Consider the following 19,620-nt stretch of genomic DNA (forward strand, 5'->3'; position numbering starts at 1 on the left):
TGTATTTTATCACAAATTACGTTTACTTTTTATATGCAGGCTGCGATTAGATAGAGAAATAGATAGATAGATAGATAGATAGATAGATAGATAGATAGATAGATAGATAGATAGATAGATAGATAGAATGAATCACACCAGATCGCCTTTGCTTATGTATTTTTATCAACAAATTACTTTTACTTTTTTATATGCAGGCTGCATACGATAGACACCTACCTAATGAACCATGAAGTAAAAATATTGCATGCTAGCTGATTGGCTGAGCTGCTGTGATGTCACTGAATCAAAAGGTCAAGGTTGTCAAAGCTCTGGTTTCAGTGTAGAGATTACTGAACATTAATAAACTAATATCCAAGGGCTTCAGGGATGTTCATTAAAGATAAAGCAATTAGCTGGACCAGAAATGCACAACTAAAATTCCAGGACCACTAGTGCTCCTCCCTCCAGCTTCCGAAAGTTATTACCATATTTACCGGACAATAGAGTGCATCGGAATATAAGCTGCACCCATTAAATTTTAAAAGAAAAAATACGTTTACATATATTAGCTGCACCAGACTATAAGCTGCAGATAAATACGTTGTGAAATGAGATATTTACACAGAAAGAAGAATGCTCTTCGCGTGTGGCCAGACGTCTCCAACATCTCACCATTGATTCATTAACGCCAAGCTTACATGCAGCAGCTCTATTTCCTTCCTGGATAGACAGATCGATTGCTTTCAACTTAAAAGCTGCATCATATGCTTTTCTTCTTTAAACAATGATGAGGGTGTGAAAAATATTTTGCGTGTCGTGCTGGCTTGCGTCAAGTGCGCCAAAAACTACCGGTAGCGTCTTCTTCTTGCGTCTGTCATGTTTTTGCGCCCCCTGATGGCAGTTAGTGAAGAAAAATCTATAGATAAGCCGCATCGTTGTACAAGCCGCAGGGTTCAAAGCATGGGAAAACAGTAGCGGTTTGTAGTCCAGAAAATATGGTACTGTATAGCAATGTGTAATGTGATAGAAAGGAACAATTATTAAATACCTTATGAGATTATATTAACATGTATTAATTACATGGAAATAAAATGAAAGGAATTTTTGTCCTGGTTCCTGAGCTATAAAATACCAGAGGCTATCTGCAAATATTGGGCAAGAGTGCAAAAGGTTGAGGAAAAGTTGAAATTTCCTCTCTTTGGAAGCATTTGTGTGGAACCTTTTGTTTGCTGAGTTTGTTAAAGTGTCATATGGGAAATCATCTCTTCTTGGATAAGTCCTTGCTGCATGAAAATTGTATGACTGTACTTTAGTGCTTTTGTCTGGTCCTCCTGAAAATCTGAGGACCTTGATCTCCTGAAGGTTTGCCACACAAAAGAAAGTATAAGCCGCAACAGCAATAACCAGACATGCTCTGGCATGTTAAGGCTCCTCTATTAAGAAGTAAGCTATTAGACCAGTTGCCATTTTTCCCCAGAACCGATTAGGATTTAATTCTTTCATTTTGCTAACTAAAGTAACTCAGATGCTCATTGTTCTCCTTTGCCTGTCATTCATAGTCATTGAACTGCACTCCACTGGCTGCCTACCCAGCTATTTGAAGAAAATAAGATGGTTTTGGCATGAATTACTGGGGTCTACATGCTGAAGGAATGTTAAGAAATGAAGGGAAGAGATATGGGAGTAAATATATATAAGTGTGTGTGCCTGTGTATGGGTATGCACATGCTTCATGCTTATACATTTACACAAACTGTGCAGTGGCTGTTAAACAAGAAAATAAAAGCAGTCCTGGATTTTTACTGATGCAGCTGGTTCAGTTTAGCCTTCTGCTATTTCACATGGCAAGAAGTTCTCCTCAGTTGACCTTAACTCAGAACAAGGCAGAGTCTACTTGCAGCTACTTCTTGTATCCTAGTCAAAAAGGAAAGTGGCATTTGATTTGAAGGTGGCATTAGCTTCCCTGGACCAGTCCAGCATCCATTTTTGCCGTGTGTAAGCAGTCTTGATTTTGAATATTTCCTGACTTGACTAAACAGCAAGGTTGGGTTTTACATCTTGTTCGAAAGTTACTGCTTGCAATAACGTAAGATTTAAGATGCCCGTCTTTCCTTTCAAATAAGGGAAAAGGATCTATCTTTGGGAGAGAGGAGGAAAAGGGAAATTGTATGCAATTTCTTGCTCGGTAGATTGAAGGCAGAGCTGAGTGAAATGGGCTCTGACTGAATTATCTCCCCGAGTTAAATGTTGTTTCTTTAACTACAATAAACCAAAGAGTCATAATGTGTTTTCAAGGGCAGGGATGGAGCCTTCCCTTGTCTGCTCTGCACCTTCTGATTAGCTTGTCATTGGTCAGTTCTATCTGAATAGTCCTTGATTGGCTTTCCAAAGGCGTATATTCAAATAAACAGCGTGCCTTTGATTGTCCTCCAAGTTATCTCTTTCCAATGACCTTTTGTGAGGTGTGGCTGTCTTGAGAGGGATCCTTCGGGCATTCATTTTTCTTTTGCCAGTAATTTGGACACAGGACTTTAGTTTAGCTGTCAACAACCGAGATGAACTTATATGGAAGAAGAGCGACCTTGCCTGTGATTTCACCAACAGTTTGGCCAAGAAGGGTAGGTAACTTTGTGTAGTATGGAGTGGGGAAGGGGAATGTATCTGTCATGAAAACACATGCGGTTATGAAATTAGGTGTAATATACAATATACGGAGCTATATGGAAGAGTTGAAGTGGCAGGTAGGAAGGAAAGTTCAGTGGCACAGGCTTGGGAGGAGCTATCTCCTCCAGGAAGTGGCTGAACTGTGGGATATAGAACGTGGAGGTGGAGGGTCCTAATATTAATGGAGGCCGTGATTTTTTAAAAAAATCTTCTTTAAATTTACTTTTATGCTTGTATCGTACATCTTTTATTAGATGGCCTTTGACACTGAAACTATTTACAAGTCTCAGTATAACATTGCTTTTTTTTTAATGCTACTTGCTCTACAGCTCAGCTTAAGATTGCAGCTGATCTTTATGTTTGAAATGGCAGAATATTCAGGTAGGTTCTATGTGAAGTTGAAAAAGCTGCATCTGATACTGTCCAAGGATATTAAGAGTTGGATTAATTTCTTTGTTTCTGTTTACTTATTTTCATTCGGGGGTGATAGTTGGAAGGCAACTTTGTAATTGGGTAAATAAGAGTTGAGCTCCCTTTTGCCTGTAAATTTGCTAGATTGATTGGATATTGCTCAACACATCAATCATAGTGCAGCTAACGATTTGTAACAGAACTATAATTTACATACAGGTGGTCCTTGACTTACGATTGTAATTGAGTCTGGCAATTACAATCAGAAGCCATGACCGTCATAAAGCAGGTCACATGTCTGGAAGCGGTTGTTAAGTAACTGCTGAGGTTGTAAGTGGCTGCCGTGGTCAATAAGTGAATGCCGTGGTCATTAATTATTATTTTTTTTTGGCAGGAAACCAGCAGTTAACGCTAGTTTCTGGCTAACCATTGTAAAACTCTGATTGCATGGCTCTGCAAATGGCCAAAAATGCAGGCCAGTTACCAAGTGCCCAAAATGCGGTCATGTGACGGTGGGGGGGACAATGCCAGAACTTTGAATCTGGTCATAAGACTTTTTTCATGGGTGTGCTGTAACTATCGTACTAACAATCTGTAAGGCATACATACATTTACATACATACCAATTTGAGCAGGAAAAAATAAATAACTGACATTTTTGGAGAAGTATTTTGTACACACAATGCCTTCAGGCTTAACACTAAAAATGAATGGTTCATTTTGTCTTTTGTTCATCTAAAATAGGTTGCACTACAGTGCCCATATTCCCAGCCAGTATGGGGTTAATCCAAAACTTTCATAGAGCACCAACATGGGGAAGCTTGAGTCTGATGTAAATTTTGTATTCTTAGTCCTCCCAACATAATTTTGGGGCCTTGAAAACTTTTATATAGTCTTTTAAACGCAAGGCTTCTATTTTAGCTCCTACGAGAGAAACATATTAATCTACTGAGTTTGTGTCTATAATTAAATTGAGGGGGGCAGTAGGAACATGGTTAAAGGCTTCCTTCACTTTTACAGCCATTAAAAGAACAATGTTGAATCAGCCCAGAAGCCTACTTGTGAACAATCAGGTTTATTTAGGAAGATTATATGGAACATGAGGGCATGTTCCCGTGGGAAGAAATACCCATCTGGTTCAGTTCCAAACTGGGAGAAAGACACTGGAAACATGGTGGCTGATTGGAAAGATGGTTTAGTGATGAAGCAGAACCACCAAAGCACCTGGTTCTCTGGTGCAGCTGAACACATGGAGTTGAGAGGGAGGGCTTTTATTCCTTCTCTTGGGCCTTGCAGTTGAACTTCCTGTTCCTGTGCAAGAACATGTATTCTATTGGCCGTTGTCAGATTCCTATGGGGTCATGTAGGGTTATGTAGGGGTCATAGCTGTCACCCCTGTTATAAGAGAAGAAAAGCAAGAATATAGAGATATTAAAACATTTAAAACATTGTATTTACATGTATTTTCCGTGTACGGTTATATCAGTTTTTTCTTCTGTAAGCTGCCTTTTCTAATCATCAAAAAAAAAAAGGGGGGGGTTCCCACTCACTAATAAGTGTATTATCTTCCTTTAAGGAAACAAGTTAATTTTGCCATCTCTGCTGATTCCATCTTCTTCACCAAACATGCTTCCATTGTATGCTTATCAAAGTTTTTCCATTTTTGTGTATATAATTTAGGTAGTCCTCTACTATAATTGAGCCCAAAATTTCTGTTGAGAGATTTGTAAAGTGAGTTTTGCTCCATTTTACAACCTTTGTTGCCTCAGTTGTTAAGTGAAACTGGCTTCCCCATTGACTGCTTATGAGAAGGTCGCAAAAAGTGATCACATGACCTTGGAACATAGCAACTGTCATAAATATGAACCAGCTTCTAAGCATCTAAATTTTGATCACATGATCATGGGGATGCTGGAAATGTTGTAACTATGAAAAATGGTCATAAGACACTTTTTCAGTGCTGTTATCTTTTTTTTCAGTCACTAAATGAATTGTTGTAAGTCAAGGATTATCTGCAGTGATCATACATAAAAATAGATTCTTTCCTAGTTGTCTCTCCATTAATCACAAGAAAAGCTCTGGTTTCTGTTGAATCTTAACTTTAAAATTCCTTGTATCAGTGTATAGAATTGAACCCAAAATTTTCTGCCTTTTTACATGTCCATCAGGCATGATAAAATGACACTGTGTTGTCTACGTTTCCAACATAAATTTGAAAGTATCCTTATATAGTCAGACTGTCAAACTCAATTCATGACTGTTCAGAAAAGCTGAAGTATGAAATCAATGTTATTTCTAGAGTGGCAATGAGTTTTCAATATATAATGAGATTTGCTCTGTAAAGTCATATAAAATAAATATTTTAACCTGTCTGACTTGCTGAAAGCAATTCAAGTTCTTGTAAAAGGATATAAGATGGTGACTTACTGCTTAATTCCAAGTTCAAAACTCCTTCTGGATCGTTAGTATTAGGGCTGGTTTATAAGGTTGAAAAGATTAGACATTTACCTAAGTCCCCAAAGAAGATTCTACTACTCTAAGACTACTACTATTTGCATTTTGCATAGAAAATACCATGTACTGCTGTGTAGTACCTAAAAGCATATTCTGTTGATATGGCCAATGTTTTTCACTTTGGATGGCTCGCAGAGATTGTTATTCCCCAAAGCTTCAAAATAATGGGGCCAATACATTAGTAAAATATTATTGAGATAAATAAATTTTAAAGGTTGCAACATAATCCAGTTTGTGTGTGCATTAGTTTTTATAGGGATTATTCTTTTCACCATGTGACATGTTGAATAGCTAAATATTATTTAGTAAAATTGATCAACATATAAATTGACTAACCAAATAAATAAATGCATCATCTTTTTTATTTTGCTGCATGCTAATTCTTCCAATTTAAGTTAAAAGAATCAAGTGATAGATTAATGTAAAATTTCTATTAAGTCAAATGTGGAGTTTCGGAGCTATTTTTCCAATACTATTTGGCTTATGAAAATATGGTCATATGGTTCTGGAGAATAGTTAGAATGCTTCATAGATTGGTCTATTACATGTCTATTCAAAAGTAAGTGTCATGCACCTGTCGGAATCTGATTCTGAGGGGGAGGCTGAGCAGCTGAAAGGGAGTAGGAGTGTGGCTCCAGTGGCTGTGAAAGAAACTGGGGAAGGGCAAAGACCGGCTGGGCTGAGCAGGGGAGGTAGAGAAAGGGAGAGGGAATTCGGAGGAAGATCCAGGCCCACCCCCTCTTCATCCTAAGGCACGCAGGAGGAACAGAGAAGGGAGCAATGTGAGTTGTGTGGCTTACAGGGGAGGAAAGGGCCCTGATTCCCTTCATGAGCTGCAGCTGGGAACACAGTGTTTAAAAAGGGAGATTGCGCACAGCAACTCGTTGGAAGCAAATCATGAGTTATCTTTTATTGTCGAGGCTTATCTGGGTTCCTGGCATCTTCCCAACTCTGTGTGTTTTGTTGGCCTTTGAAGTCTGCAATTCCTTATCCCGCCCTGTCCAGTTAATTGCTGCAGAGTGGTTTGTGTGCATTTTTATTTACAGTTTATATGTACTTCATTTTCGGATTGAATTTCCTCTACTTAAAGACTGTTTTCGGGAGAGTTTTTTCTCCAGCCGAAGGTAACTGGACATTGGTGGCAAAACTGGAGGTATTAAAGGGACTTTTCTTACTTATGTGATTGTGTTGCCTTTGTGCCATGCCCCAGGTTATCACAGTAAGTATCATTTGTCACCTGGGTCATGTGTAAGAATAAATCATAATGTAATTTATACTTTGGCTTGGTGAACCCACCCATCATGACTTAATGTTGTATACAAGCCAAAATACCATTAGTTATTAAGTACCAAAATACCATTATTTATTAAGGAAAAAAAGATTATTCCTAGACTAGCTTGATACCCGTGCTTCACTACAAAACTATGTGGTTGGGCTTAGTTTTTTGGGAGGAAAATAAGGGGTAGGGATTCTGCCTCTGCCTACCAGCATCCATCAGTATTCATTTGGCTACCGTCCTGTCAGTGTGTGAGAGAGGGCTGTTTGGAAATTGAAACAGTATTTGCTGTGTGAGCAAGAAGGAGACAGCAAGGAGCTTGGGCATGGCTTAGCTCAACTGTTCTGTACTAAAGCTGCTTGGTGCTGTGAAACTAAAACTGAAACTCCTCTCCTCTGTGCTTTGCATTTGGAACAGTTTTTTTTTCAGGTGGGGATGGGGAGTAGAATTCCTTAGCATCAGAGCATGTTAATAATAATATACAAAATACTAATGCTATAATACTCATTTTGAAAAATCCTTCCTTAGTGAGCACTTAGACACCAAGAGGAACATATGTGCCAAATTTCAAATTTGTAGGCTTTATGGTTCTGAAGATTTTGTGATGATGTGTGAGTGGTATTTCACTTTTATATATATAGAAGAAGATAAGAGGACAACAGTTGTTATCTCAAATTCCTTGAAAGGTAGATTTGGAAACAGTATATACAAATATCTGTGGCTTACTTAAGCCAATGTAATTGAACTGATAGGCAATGAGAAATACATTGTCCTGATCAAGCACCCTAATCTCAGGAACTGATTTAAGGATGGATACGTCAGACAATAGAGGGAAGAAATTCCATGAAATGATTCGTCAAAGTGCCTCTTTATGAATACCACACCTATTACATGAATGGAATAAAATTTGTCCCTTAACAAATTTATGGAGGCATTTTTCAAATGCTTCTCCAAATACTTTCATACACATCAGAAACCTGTCAAATATCATTTCAAAACAGTGGAGCCTAAAATTCAAGTTTTCCAGCTTCAAGTTTACAAAGAGAAATTGGACTACTAAGTCAGTCTTTTTCAAGCTGGCACTTCTCGGTTTGTGGTCTTTAACTCTCAGAATTTTCCAGCTACCGTGGCCTTTGCTAAGAATTCTGGGAGAGGAAGTTCACATATCTGGAGAATACTCAGGTTGGAAAAGGGATGAGTTTGGATATCACAATAAGTGAGAAGCGAGTGGAATAAAATTAGATAGAAACGAGGTGAAGTCCATTCGAAGGGAAAGGCAGCAAAAGACTCCAATAGGAGAAGACAGGTTAAGGTTTTTTTTTAAAAAAAAAACAAGAATAAGACAAATAACTGTTCTGCCTTTGAAGATAATGTCTGTATTTGTATGTAGATGGATAATAGTTGCATATATCTATTATAGATCAGCTTTCAAAGTCAAGTATAGGCGGAAGGAACTTGCAAATACATCTAACAGGCATATTTGAATAACAATAATCTGTTGATATATTGCATTACAGTTATGAAGAGGTGTGCAGATTTAACCTAAATAACTACTGGACAGATATATGTAAAAATAATTCCGCACAAAGCAAAATGCTTTAAGGTTTAAATAAAATTCAGATCCCTTTACTAACCTCAGATAACCTCATGATATATTTATGTACTTCTTTTTATTTGCATGGCTGATCTCTATTTTGTAATCTTTTCTGTCACATCTCTGCTGAATTAGGTGTCTTCTTCAAAAGCAAAGACACCACAATGTGTAGTTATTTTAATACTTTTGCTCTCTATTGTTAAGGCAACGCTTTTGATGACCTTCCCACATTTCATGATAAAGTTGTCTATCGGATATATATCGGAGTATCTGATTGCACAGTTGCACGAACGCCAACAGTGCAAATATTTATACAACTTCATGGCTTGATGATTCTCAGTAGAACTTGCATGCTTGATTTCTCTTTCCATTTCCATATCCATTTCTTTGAAATATATTTGTTATAGGGACCAAGGACTTGTTGCTTCATTTTTCAACATTTCAGGGTTAAGAAAAACATTTTCTTCATGAAGTATGCCCTTGGGATCCAGAGGGAAAAAAAAAAATCAGTGTGGCTGAGAAAATTGCTATACCATTTCTTCAGCTGACTCCTCTTTCAAATAAATGAAGCCTCCAGAAAAATCAGAATCTGATTTTGGATTGTCAGATCTTGGGTAGCCTACTGAACTGTTACTTTAGCAAGCAGTAAGTCTCTCCTCTGTGGATATTTGGATTCTTAGGAGAGGCAGTGTGGTACAGCATTAAAATTACATGCGTGAAATGGGTCTCACATTTGATAGTAACTTGATTCTCACCTTCCTTGAGACAGTGCTCTGCAGGTGCTACTAAAATGACTTCATAAATTGTGCATACCTGTGAATTCTGTGGGCTTTCTCCCTGTGAAATACCATAAACTTAAATTTCATATTTTATCCTTTTTTTTTTTTACTTAAACAGCACTTACAAGTGTTTTAACCCAGGGGTCTCCAACCTTGGCAACTTTAAGACTTGTGGACTTCAACTCCCAGAGTTCCTCAGCCAGCAACTGGCTAAGGAACTCTGGGAGTTGAAGTCCACAAGTCTTCAAGTTGCCAAAGTTGGAGATGCCTGTTCTAGCCAATTCATTTGTGATATTTCCACCCCGTTTTTAAATCTTCTATTAAATCATATCCAGATCATATCATATATCATTTTAAAATCACATCTAAATAGAAGATCAGTTGTCAGTTAAAATATTTCATATTTTACATACAGTATTTCAACATGACTTGGCTTACTACACATAATGCTCTCCCAGTACACCCAGTATGGGCTAGGTCATACATGGTGCTAAATCATGTAATTGTTGGATTTTGACTTAACAAGTTACATGAATTTAACTATTGTAGTTTATATACCCTAGTTTGGCTTAAAATGTATGAGGCAATCATAATTTATGGTTAAATAATTACTTCACAGAATGTGAGTTTCATTGATAATTCATTGCTGGTTCACGAACCTAAATATAAACAGGAACTTTCATGATAGGGTGGAACTATCTAACATGGGTTGCAACAGTATAAACAACCTTTAGATGGCAGCAAGGAGATATAGGGAAACCCTTTGTTGCCATCTAGTGGGCAACTGATGTTTGCGCCACAGCCATGGTAATGCTCGCCAAAAATATTTATATAACTGTTTGCAATTCTTAAGCTTCATATATGCAAGTTGAATTGGGGTGAAATGTGTGAGGAGAGGCAGTACCTTCTGCATTTACCAAACAATGTTTTTTATCCTGATAGGACCAGTGCACTTCTTTTTTTGAATTAATTAAAACAAAACAAAAAGAATAATAAGCAATTAACATTGCTTAATGTGAACCCAAATACTGGACTATAGCATGTCATAGGTTCCTCAGCACCATATAATGAGAAGAATAGATGAGTATGGATATGACATCCTCATGCTGTACTTGTGATAAATGAAATGGAGGGGAGGGTGAGGAAGGGGAGGAGAAGTTAGTTCTACAAAGCTTCTACTTCTCCTAAAATTCTGAATCCTTGTGGTTAAATTATATGGAACTGTTATATCCTTAATCAGACCATTGAAATCCTAACCCTGTCTACTATAGGATTTCAGTAGCATTTAGTCTGATGAAAAACATCCCTTTATAGCACAATCTACCCAGAGCCTTTTTAAGTGCAGATACCAAGGGTTGAATCTTAGATCCTTTGCATAAAAAGCAAGTGTTTTGCCAATGAGCTATGGCTTTAAGCAGTTATTAGATATCTGGTAATGATATTGAAGACCACATACAGCACAATTCTTATTGTGGATGGTTTCTTCCTATGGCCTGACACTGTCACCTACTAATGAAACTAATATTTTAATTGTGGGTATGAACGCACACACACACACAGAGAGAGAGAGAGAGAGAGAGAGAGAGAGAGAGTACTAGTCATGTGACTGTAATAAAAGGAAATACAAAACTCCATATAATCAAAAGAGTGCAGCCTCCCCAGCAGCTGCTAATTTGGGGGAAATTAAATTACAATTCATTTTAATTAGATTTAAATTAAGCCTGATAGCTTTAAGCATGGATAAAGCAGAAGTGGGAAGATGATAAAATCAGATAGAAAGACGGATGGATGGATAAATAGATAAAAAGCTAGGCTATAAGAAGTAAATGTTTCTTAATTGTGTGTGTGTGGTTTTTTTTTACAATGACCATTTTTCTTTTGGCTCACTTATATATGTTCTCTCAGCACCTCCAGCAAAATCCATATCCTCAGTCCAACAAAGATTGCACATCAGAATTGCTCCAGAATAACACCGGGCCAGTTGCTTTCTGTTAACCTGGCTTGCCATATACAGGGATGTTATTGTGAAGGAAAAAGGGAGCCTTGTGTTGGCTGCCTTGAGCTTCTAAAGGAATGTGGGAATATAACATTAATAAATAAAGGTAGTTCTCGACTTACAACAGTTCATTTAGTGATCATTCGAAGTTACAATGGCACTGAAAAAAAGTGACTTATGACCCTTTTTTTATACTTGCGGACATTGCAGCATTCCCACAGTCACGCAATCAAAATCCAGACGCTTGGCAACTGACTCATATTTATGACAGTTCCACTGTCAGAGGCTCATGTGATCTCACCTTTTGTGACTTTCTGACAAGCAACATCAATGGGGAAACCAGATTCACTTAACAAACATGTTACTAACTTAACAACTGCAGTGATTTTCTTAACACCTGCAGCAAGAAAAGTCGTAAAATGGGGCAAAACTCATTTAGCAACAGAAATTTTGTGCTCAGTTGTGGTCATAAGTCAAGGACTACTTGTATTATTAGAATAGAATAGAGCTGGAAGGGACCTTGGAGGGTTTCTAGTCAACCCCCTCCACAAGCAGGAGATCTTATACCATTCCAGACAAAAGGCTGTCCAGTCTCTTTTTAAAAACCTCCAGTAATTTCTGGAGGCCAGCTGTTCCACTGGTTAATTGTCCTCACTGTTAGGAAGTTTCTCCTTAATTCCAGATTGCATCTTCCTTTGATTAGTTTCCAACCATTGTTTCTTGTGGTTTGGAGAACGATTTGCCCTCCTCAGATATTACTTTGATTGTTTTTTTTTCTTTTGGTAGTAGATCAGCATAAACTAAGTAACATAATAATGATAATGTTGGTAACAAATAGTATTACATATTAATTCTATGTTTCATGTCTTTTTTTCTTTTTAATAGGTAATTAAAGTATATAGTGAGGATGAAACCAGCCGAGCTTTTGAAATACCAAGTGATATAACAGCCCGAGATTTGTGCCAGCTGCTAATATTAAAGAATCATTACGTTGATGATCATAGCTGGACCCTCTTTGAACGGCTCACTTATTTAGGTCTTGGTAAGTATTACTTGCTTTTAAAGGCAGCAATGTTTGTTGAGCATTGCTGATGGAGTGGAAAATTGAGGAGTCAGAAAGTAAGTCTACAGTGTTAGAGGCATTTGTATCGGTTAGAAACAAAACGGTAGGATTTACTTGCAAATACATATGCTCACACCAAGGACCTTAATCCTCAGATGCCCAGATTGTAGAAAAATGAGCTAAATCCTCTCTTGACAGCAAATCCATAGCAAATCAGGACAAGTTACAATAAGTCCCATCCTGTCGTAATAACACTGCACAACCCCCTCCGTTTACACGCCTATATCATGATGCCACTGCAGGACAGAGCTTCCATAGTGATATCACTGCACATGCTCAGATGCTGCATATCTTGTTTCTTGCCTGCTAGCCCCGCTCCCAAATAACAACAACCCAACAACCCAGGCCTTTTCACATAGCTGGTTTTGTTTTCTGCTAGTAATTGTTATCAGTTGCTAGAAAAGACTTAGCTGCGGTCTTTTGATGCTTGTTTTCCCTAGCAAGGAATACTCAAAGCACCATATATTTATGTATACATTTAGTCTCTTGCTGGATTTTTTGGAAAAAAAAATTATAGGAATCAAGTTTTGTCAGTTGACTTCATTAGTTTATATTGTAGTGTGAACATCCAAAAACCAAATATTTTTCCATATTACAGAGGCTATCCGAATTCAGCTCCTCTTTAAACCTTGTTTACTAAATTTATATGCTCATTAGTGAGTGATTCAGGGCAGTTTATAAGATAGTGCTGTCAACTTGCGGCCCACAGGCCAGATACGTCACGTACTGGCCACTCCCACCCCGGTTTAGTGAAGGGGGGGAAGTTGCAATATGTCATGTGATGACGTGATGCTGCGAGTTTGTCACCCCTGTTATAAGAGAATAAAAGCAAGAATATAGAGATACTAAAACATTAAAAACATTGTGTGGAATCAAAAGTACATTCATATTTTCTTCAGAGACTGATTAGATGACTGAAGCTTCTGCTGCGCAAAAATCTAATTGGAGAGCATGATTGATGACTCTTGGCTATGGACGTGTTTCGTTGGATGATACACCCAGAGGGGTGGGAGGAAAAGCAGGATCAAGGGTGACAGTGAATTTACATATCTCAGAGTCGACTATACCCAGGCTAATGCCGACATGTTAACTTCTAATAAATCCTTTCAAGTTTTGGGAGTGTGGTTCAAGGCTCATGATTTAATTGGAGTAACTGCCAGAATCCTGACAACATGTTTATTTCTCCTCCTTACTGCATTGGATGGCTGCTATCCAAGGGCCCTGTATGGTATTGGATTCCCATCTTGCAGTTGTTATGACCAGTTTGTAAAGCATTTTACTGATAGTCACTCAGATTCACAGTAGCCTTGACTCCATGTGGACAGACTCTTTGGTGGTGACTGAGGCATTACCCTGTTATTTGAGACTCCTTTGGTCTTTGACTTCCAAAGAATTGGATAAGATGCCACCTCAGTTGCCTTGTGCCATGGATCTCCCAGCTTGTAGAGGGAGGGGAATGGTTACCGCTTGGGCCCTGGGAATTACCAATTCTGCCTTCTGAAGAAGCCATCACTAGACCTAGTGGTGTTAGACAACTATATTTTGGGAAAAGGTTGTTGAGGAAGTAGATAATCTGGAGTCTTTTCAGTCAGGATTCAGGCCCAGTTTTGGTATCCTTTTGGACTGCCTGCAGGGGTTGGGGGCCAGAGACTTCTTCCAGTAGTTTCACTCCTGCTTTGTTGGGTATGCCTCTGCCTTTCCCGGGGTTTGGATGGGAGAAAACAGATTGAAGTTGAACCCTAGCAAGTTTGAGTTGTTGATACATTAAGAACCCCTGTTACTACCAGTTACTCCTTCTTGGGCAAGTTGCTACCTATTGGCCAACAGGTTCATGACTTACAGTACTGCTGGACTCCTGGACTCACAGCTTCTTCTGCATCAACTTCAGTTGGTGTATCATTGAAGCTTTACTTAAGGTGGGAGGACTTGGCAGCAGCATTTATGCTCTTATTTCCCCTGCCTAAACTACGATAATATACTTTATTTGGGGTTTCCCTTAAAGAAAATTTGGAAACTACCATTGGTTCAAAATGTAAGAGCTTCCCTACTTTCAGATTCCAGATATTGGGATCACAGCACCAGTTTTACGAACACTGCATTGGTTGCCAATTAATTTTGGGTTCAATTTAAGGTACGGGTTTCAGCCTATAAATGCCTTTATAGCTTGGCATCCAGATACCTTCAGGACTGCCTTCTCCCGCCAACTTTAGCTTGACCACTTCGATCTAGAAGGCAGAAATCACCGTAAGTTGCCCACTCTCATAACATTTGGAGCCCAGAGGTCCCATTTTTTCCAACAGTGTTGAAGAACCTCCTTGCAGAGATAAGGCTGGCATCCTCTGGATTGGCTTTTCTCAAGCTTCTCAAGACCCTTTCCCTTGATCTGAGTTTTTGTTGCCCTTTATTCTTTTTCTAGTCTAGTGTTGTTGCAGTTTTGTTTTTATATGAAGTTTGTTTTATATTGTATGTTTCTCTATAAGCCACAAAGAGTTGGTACAGGTAGTCCTTGACTTACAACAGTTTGTTTAGTTACAACAGTGACTTGCGACTATTTTTCATACTTATGACCATTGCAACATCTCCATGGTCACATGATTTACATTTGGATGCTTGGCAACTGGTTCATATTTATGACTCTTGCAGGGTCCCATGGTCATGTGATTTCCCCCTTTGAGACCTTTTGACAAATAAATTCAACGTGGAAGCCAGATTCACTTAACAACCGTGTTACTAGCTTAATAACTGCAGTGGTTCACTTCACTGTGCATGAAAAATGGTAAATGGGGAAAAACTCACTTAGCAACAGCAATTTTGGGTTCATTTGTGGTGGTAAATTAAGGATTACCTGTGTTGGCATACAAAATATGTTTAATAAATAAATGCCAGCCTGATTCAGAGAGGGTTTGCTTGTCCTGATAATGCAATATGATCACAATTGGTTCTACCATCTGCTCCCGTATATTTCCTTCTTGCTGCTCTCAGACCTTGCAAGATGCATTTTTTTCATCCTCCTCACTTGTTGCACATATTGTTGCACCTATGGCAAGATGGCTTGTGATCTATCTTTGCCTTTCACAGTAGACTATTAAGATATGGCTGTACAACTCGTTCAAAGTTTCCATATTTTTTTTTTAAGTCTATATACTGGGGAGGGGGAGAATAATTCCATAATTTATGTTTACTTTCACATACCTTGACCTTAGGGTCAACCCAACAGAGCCAGTCAAAATATTGTTGCAAGGGCACTATTGACTGTCCAGGGTTTACAGAAGTGTTATCCTACTGCATATTTCTGTGGGGACGGTAGATGCTGCCTTCTAAATTACATTTTCTTCTACTGAAAGAGACCTGTCAGCATCCTCTTACAGGGTCATAAATTATCTCAGTGCAATTTGATTTAAAGTGCGCTAACACAATAGAGGAATTCAGAACTACAGCTGTCGAACTTCTGAAAGCCTAGATCAAACAATACCCTTTTGGCAGCGTTTTTAACCATAGTCCAGAAGCTGATGTTTGAAACAGAATCATGGAAGTTGTGAGAGAGAGAGAAACTTTTAAAGCTGGGCTTATATTAGTAATGTTTGCTTAGGCTTATGAGAGCAAGTGCTTTAGGGGATTATAATAGTTTTTGCCTAATGTGCAATTGTGAAATATGCCCCTAATGTGGAATTCATTTTAGTGGTGTTTTTTTTTAACAAAAGATTTCAATACCTTCCGCGAACAGTGTTCAATAAGACAAGCAATTTAAAATAAATGAGGGAGAATAGCAGTTACTGAAAGCGACATAAAGTAGCTCTTTGCAATCCGATGCAATCCTTCATATACTACAATTCCCATCCTGTCTGGGAATGCTTTCTTTGCGCAAAGACATCTTTCTCTGGATCCCTTTTCAGCCATGAAGTTTGAGAGCCTCTCTTTTCCTTGTATCAATATTAATTACAATTATTTTACAGCTTCTGTTCATCCTCTCTTCTTGGCAGTACTGAATTATCTTCAGTCATTGGCATTCACAAATACAGTCAGTTAAAATACTCTGAGGCAGTCAGTGAAAAGAGAAAAACTCTGGAAACCTATGAGACTGTAACCGGAGTTTATGATTAAATACTATCTTTAATATGTTACAGTAGCGTAACAGCAGAATTTGCTCAATCCATGCCTTTATACCAAATGAATCTTCTTTTCTTCCTTAAAGACATTTAGACTCTTCTGAGTTGGTTTCTGTTATAGAGATGCCACTCCTGTTTGGATGGGTCAGTGATCCCATCATTCTTTCCCCAAGAGTCGGGATCCGCATTGACGATGCTTGGCGATGATTTCCATTGGAATGCAATGCCACACAGAAAGGGTTGTAAGAAAATTCTTTGTGTTTGTATCACCAAAAGACCTCTTCTCTTGGGAATTTAGATCCGCAGGAAATCAAGAGTTGTTGGACAGGACAGAACCTTCCCCGACAACGGTTTTAAACCCACCCCCATCTGATCCTTTCCAAAGTATTGGGACCCTGCTGATCTAGGTTAGGGTTCAAAGCTTGAGTTGTTGGGAGTCAGGCAGCATATAAATTTAATGAGGAGGTAAATAAATACATTCATGGGAATCTCAGATCGGAAATGTGCAGAGAGCACCAAGCTAGAGAAAACTGTCTGCCTTCACAGAAGAAGTAACTAAAAGTTCTGGGCATCTGTATAAAGCAGTGGTTAAAGACACCTGTTATTGTTTGACCCAGAAACCCAGAAAAGTACAGCTGTCTTTGTCACAATTCAAATCCCTACCACCGTGATGGTGAACCTATGGCACGCATGCCACAGGTGGCACGCAGAGCCATTTGAACGGCCACATGAGCCCCAGAGAAGCTTACCTGCACTGTGCATGCGTCTGCCTCCCAGCTGATTTTCTGCCTATTTGAGGCCTTTTTTTGGCCGCCTAGAGGCTTGAGGGAAGCCTCTGCAGCCTCGGGGAGGCCGGAAAATGGACCTTCCGGAAATACCGGAAGTGACGAAACTGGAAGTGATGAAAAAGATCCTGTTTTTCGGCCTTCAAAGGCTGCAGAAGCTTCCCTCAAGCCTCTGGGAGGCCGAAAAAGGCCTAACAGGCCGAAAATCATCTGGGAGGCATGCGCATGTGGTAGTGCAGGTAAAGGGGCGGAGGCGGGGTGTTGCATGTGCGTGTGCAGGGGAGGCAGGGCGCATTGCATTGTGGGTGCTGGCACACACATGCGCGCTTTTGGCACACCCTAACAAAAAGGTTCGCCATCACTTCCCCACCACAAAGGCTGGAGCAGTGCTTTTAATTCTATTAATGGTCTTAAATTTTGACTTTTCTCCCTCCCCATTAATTCCATCCCCAAAAATATTCTGCCCTATTTGGAAAGTTCTGGGAAAAAGGAAGTGAAGTGAAGTAAATACAGTGCTGTATTTGGAAGTAAGCCATAGAGCAGGAAAATGCAGTTTTGATCAAAGAATTCAGTGCCTTTACCAAAGTAATATACCAAAGATATTGCAGAAGCGTGCATGCGCACACACATGAAGAAAAAGATTAAACACAGGAAAAGAACTCACAGCTGGGGTTTAGCACAACAAGCCCATGATGCATAACACATCTTGAGCTCTGCTAAGTAGTCACCTTGACAGGTAGAGAAGCATGCTTGATATATTTGCCTCTAATTTTCTCAGTTGCTATCACAACTGCGAAAATAATACGTTAATAATAATACTGTCACATTCCTTCACAGTTCCATGTGAAACCTCTCTTGATGACCCCTGTACAATGGAGCGAGGCAGGAGATGATTCAAAAGGACTGATCTCTGTTTTTGTCATTGTGTGAATCTGATGAAATGTATCAGGTTGCTTCCCAGCAGAAAAGGGTGAAAAATTTTGCTTTGGTTTTTCTAGTTTGAGAATAAACAATTCATGGTAAGATAGCAGTTTCAGATTCTTTTACTAACACTTGGCAGCTGCTCCAGGGCTTGGAGGTCTGGTAAACTGGTAAATTATAGTAAATTGAAAATGGGATTTGTATTTGCAACGGTAATGTCAGATTTCATAATAAATGTGTGTGTTAAATGTTTACACACCATGTTAATTATTAGAAAATCACTCTCTTCTCTCTGCTATGTACTGCCAGCTGCTTTTAACCTTGATTTGTGCAGCTATAATATGCCCAGCATCAGTCTTTCAACATTTTTTTCTGCTTGATTATATTTATTTTCAAACAGTTTGGTCAAAAGAAAAGCTGTTTTTTTCCTGAGAGCACTGATCTGAATCTGTATCTCAGAGGAGGAGCTTGGTGGATTGGAAGGCCCTCTCCATTAGCATATAGGAAATCCATTACCAGCTCTAGCCTGCTGGTAAGGGTTAAAATTGCTTAGAAGTGACTTTAGAATGGGTGATGGGGTGTATGGGTAATCCTCAACCTACAAGCATTCAATCAATCATCAATTTGGAATTGGTGACCTCAGAAAGGGTGCTTTATGGCCTGTAAAGCACTTCTGGCCATCGTAAAATGTTGCACCCTCCCCAGTCACATGACCACATTTTGGGCACTTGGCAACTGGCTCACATTTACAACTGGTTGCCACATCTCACAGTCATACAATCGTGATTTGTGATGTTTTTTTTTTAATCAGTTTTCTGCAAAAAAAAAAAAAAAGCCCATTTGAAAGAATGGATTCAAAACCTTGTGAATCACTTCACAATCTTCACCAAAACATCATAAATTGGAGCCGGGCATGTGGATACCTCAATTTACAACCATCACAACTTTACAATCGAAATTCTGGTCATAAGTTGAGGACTACTTGTACAGTAAGGTTTATGGATTCCCTGAAGTGGCTGCATGGTCTGATCAATTGTCTGCTTCCATCTCTACCAACTTAGAACTGCGCTACATTTTCTGCAGCATTTAGCTTGTTTGTGGGTGGATCTGAACTCTTAAAAGCAAAATATAGAATGGGAATCTAAAATGTAAACTAGATTCTGAGTGAATTTCCAGTGGCCACTTTCAGTATTTCCTTCCTTCCTTCCTTCCTTCCTTCCTTCCTTCCTTCCTTCCTTCCTTCCTTCCTTCCTTCCTCCCTCCCTCCCTCCCTCCCTCCCTCCCTCCCTCTCTCCCTCCCTCTGCATGTTCATAATCTGACATTTCAAGCATTCAGACTTTGCTGAACTTACTTTACATCATTCTTTTCTTCCATAAGATTAATGTAAATTCAATTTAAAAAGTGCTGAACAAGATGAACTCTGATGCCGCTTTGTCAGACACATTTACCCCTACCTATTTGACTTGAT

General features: G+C 38.9%; 1 protein-coding gene across 1 annotated transcript in view; it reads left to right on the plus strand.

The window, feature by feature from the left end:
* Positions 1-19,620, plus strand: part of GRB14 (growth factor receptor bound protein 14) — a 61,756-nt gene that overhangs the window by 14,634 nt on the left and 27,502 nt on the right. Inside the window, exon 3 of the mRNA XM_087920057.1 lies at positions 12,102-12,258. Coding sequence (XP_087776183.1) covers positions 12,102-12,258 — 157 coding nt within the window. The remainder of the gene's footprint in view (positions 1-12,101; positions 12,259-19,620) is intronic.

Source organism: Pseudonaja textilis, chromosome 1 (assembly GCF_049901715.1).
Source record: "Pseudonaja textilis isolate UNSWEBS1 chromosome 1, rPseTex1.2, whole genome shotgun sequence".
In the NCBI taxonomy this organism is placed as follows: domain Eukaryota; kingdom Metazoa; phylum Chordata; class Lepidosauria; order Squamata; family Elapidae; genus Pseudonaja; species Pseudonaja textilis.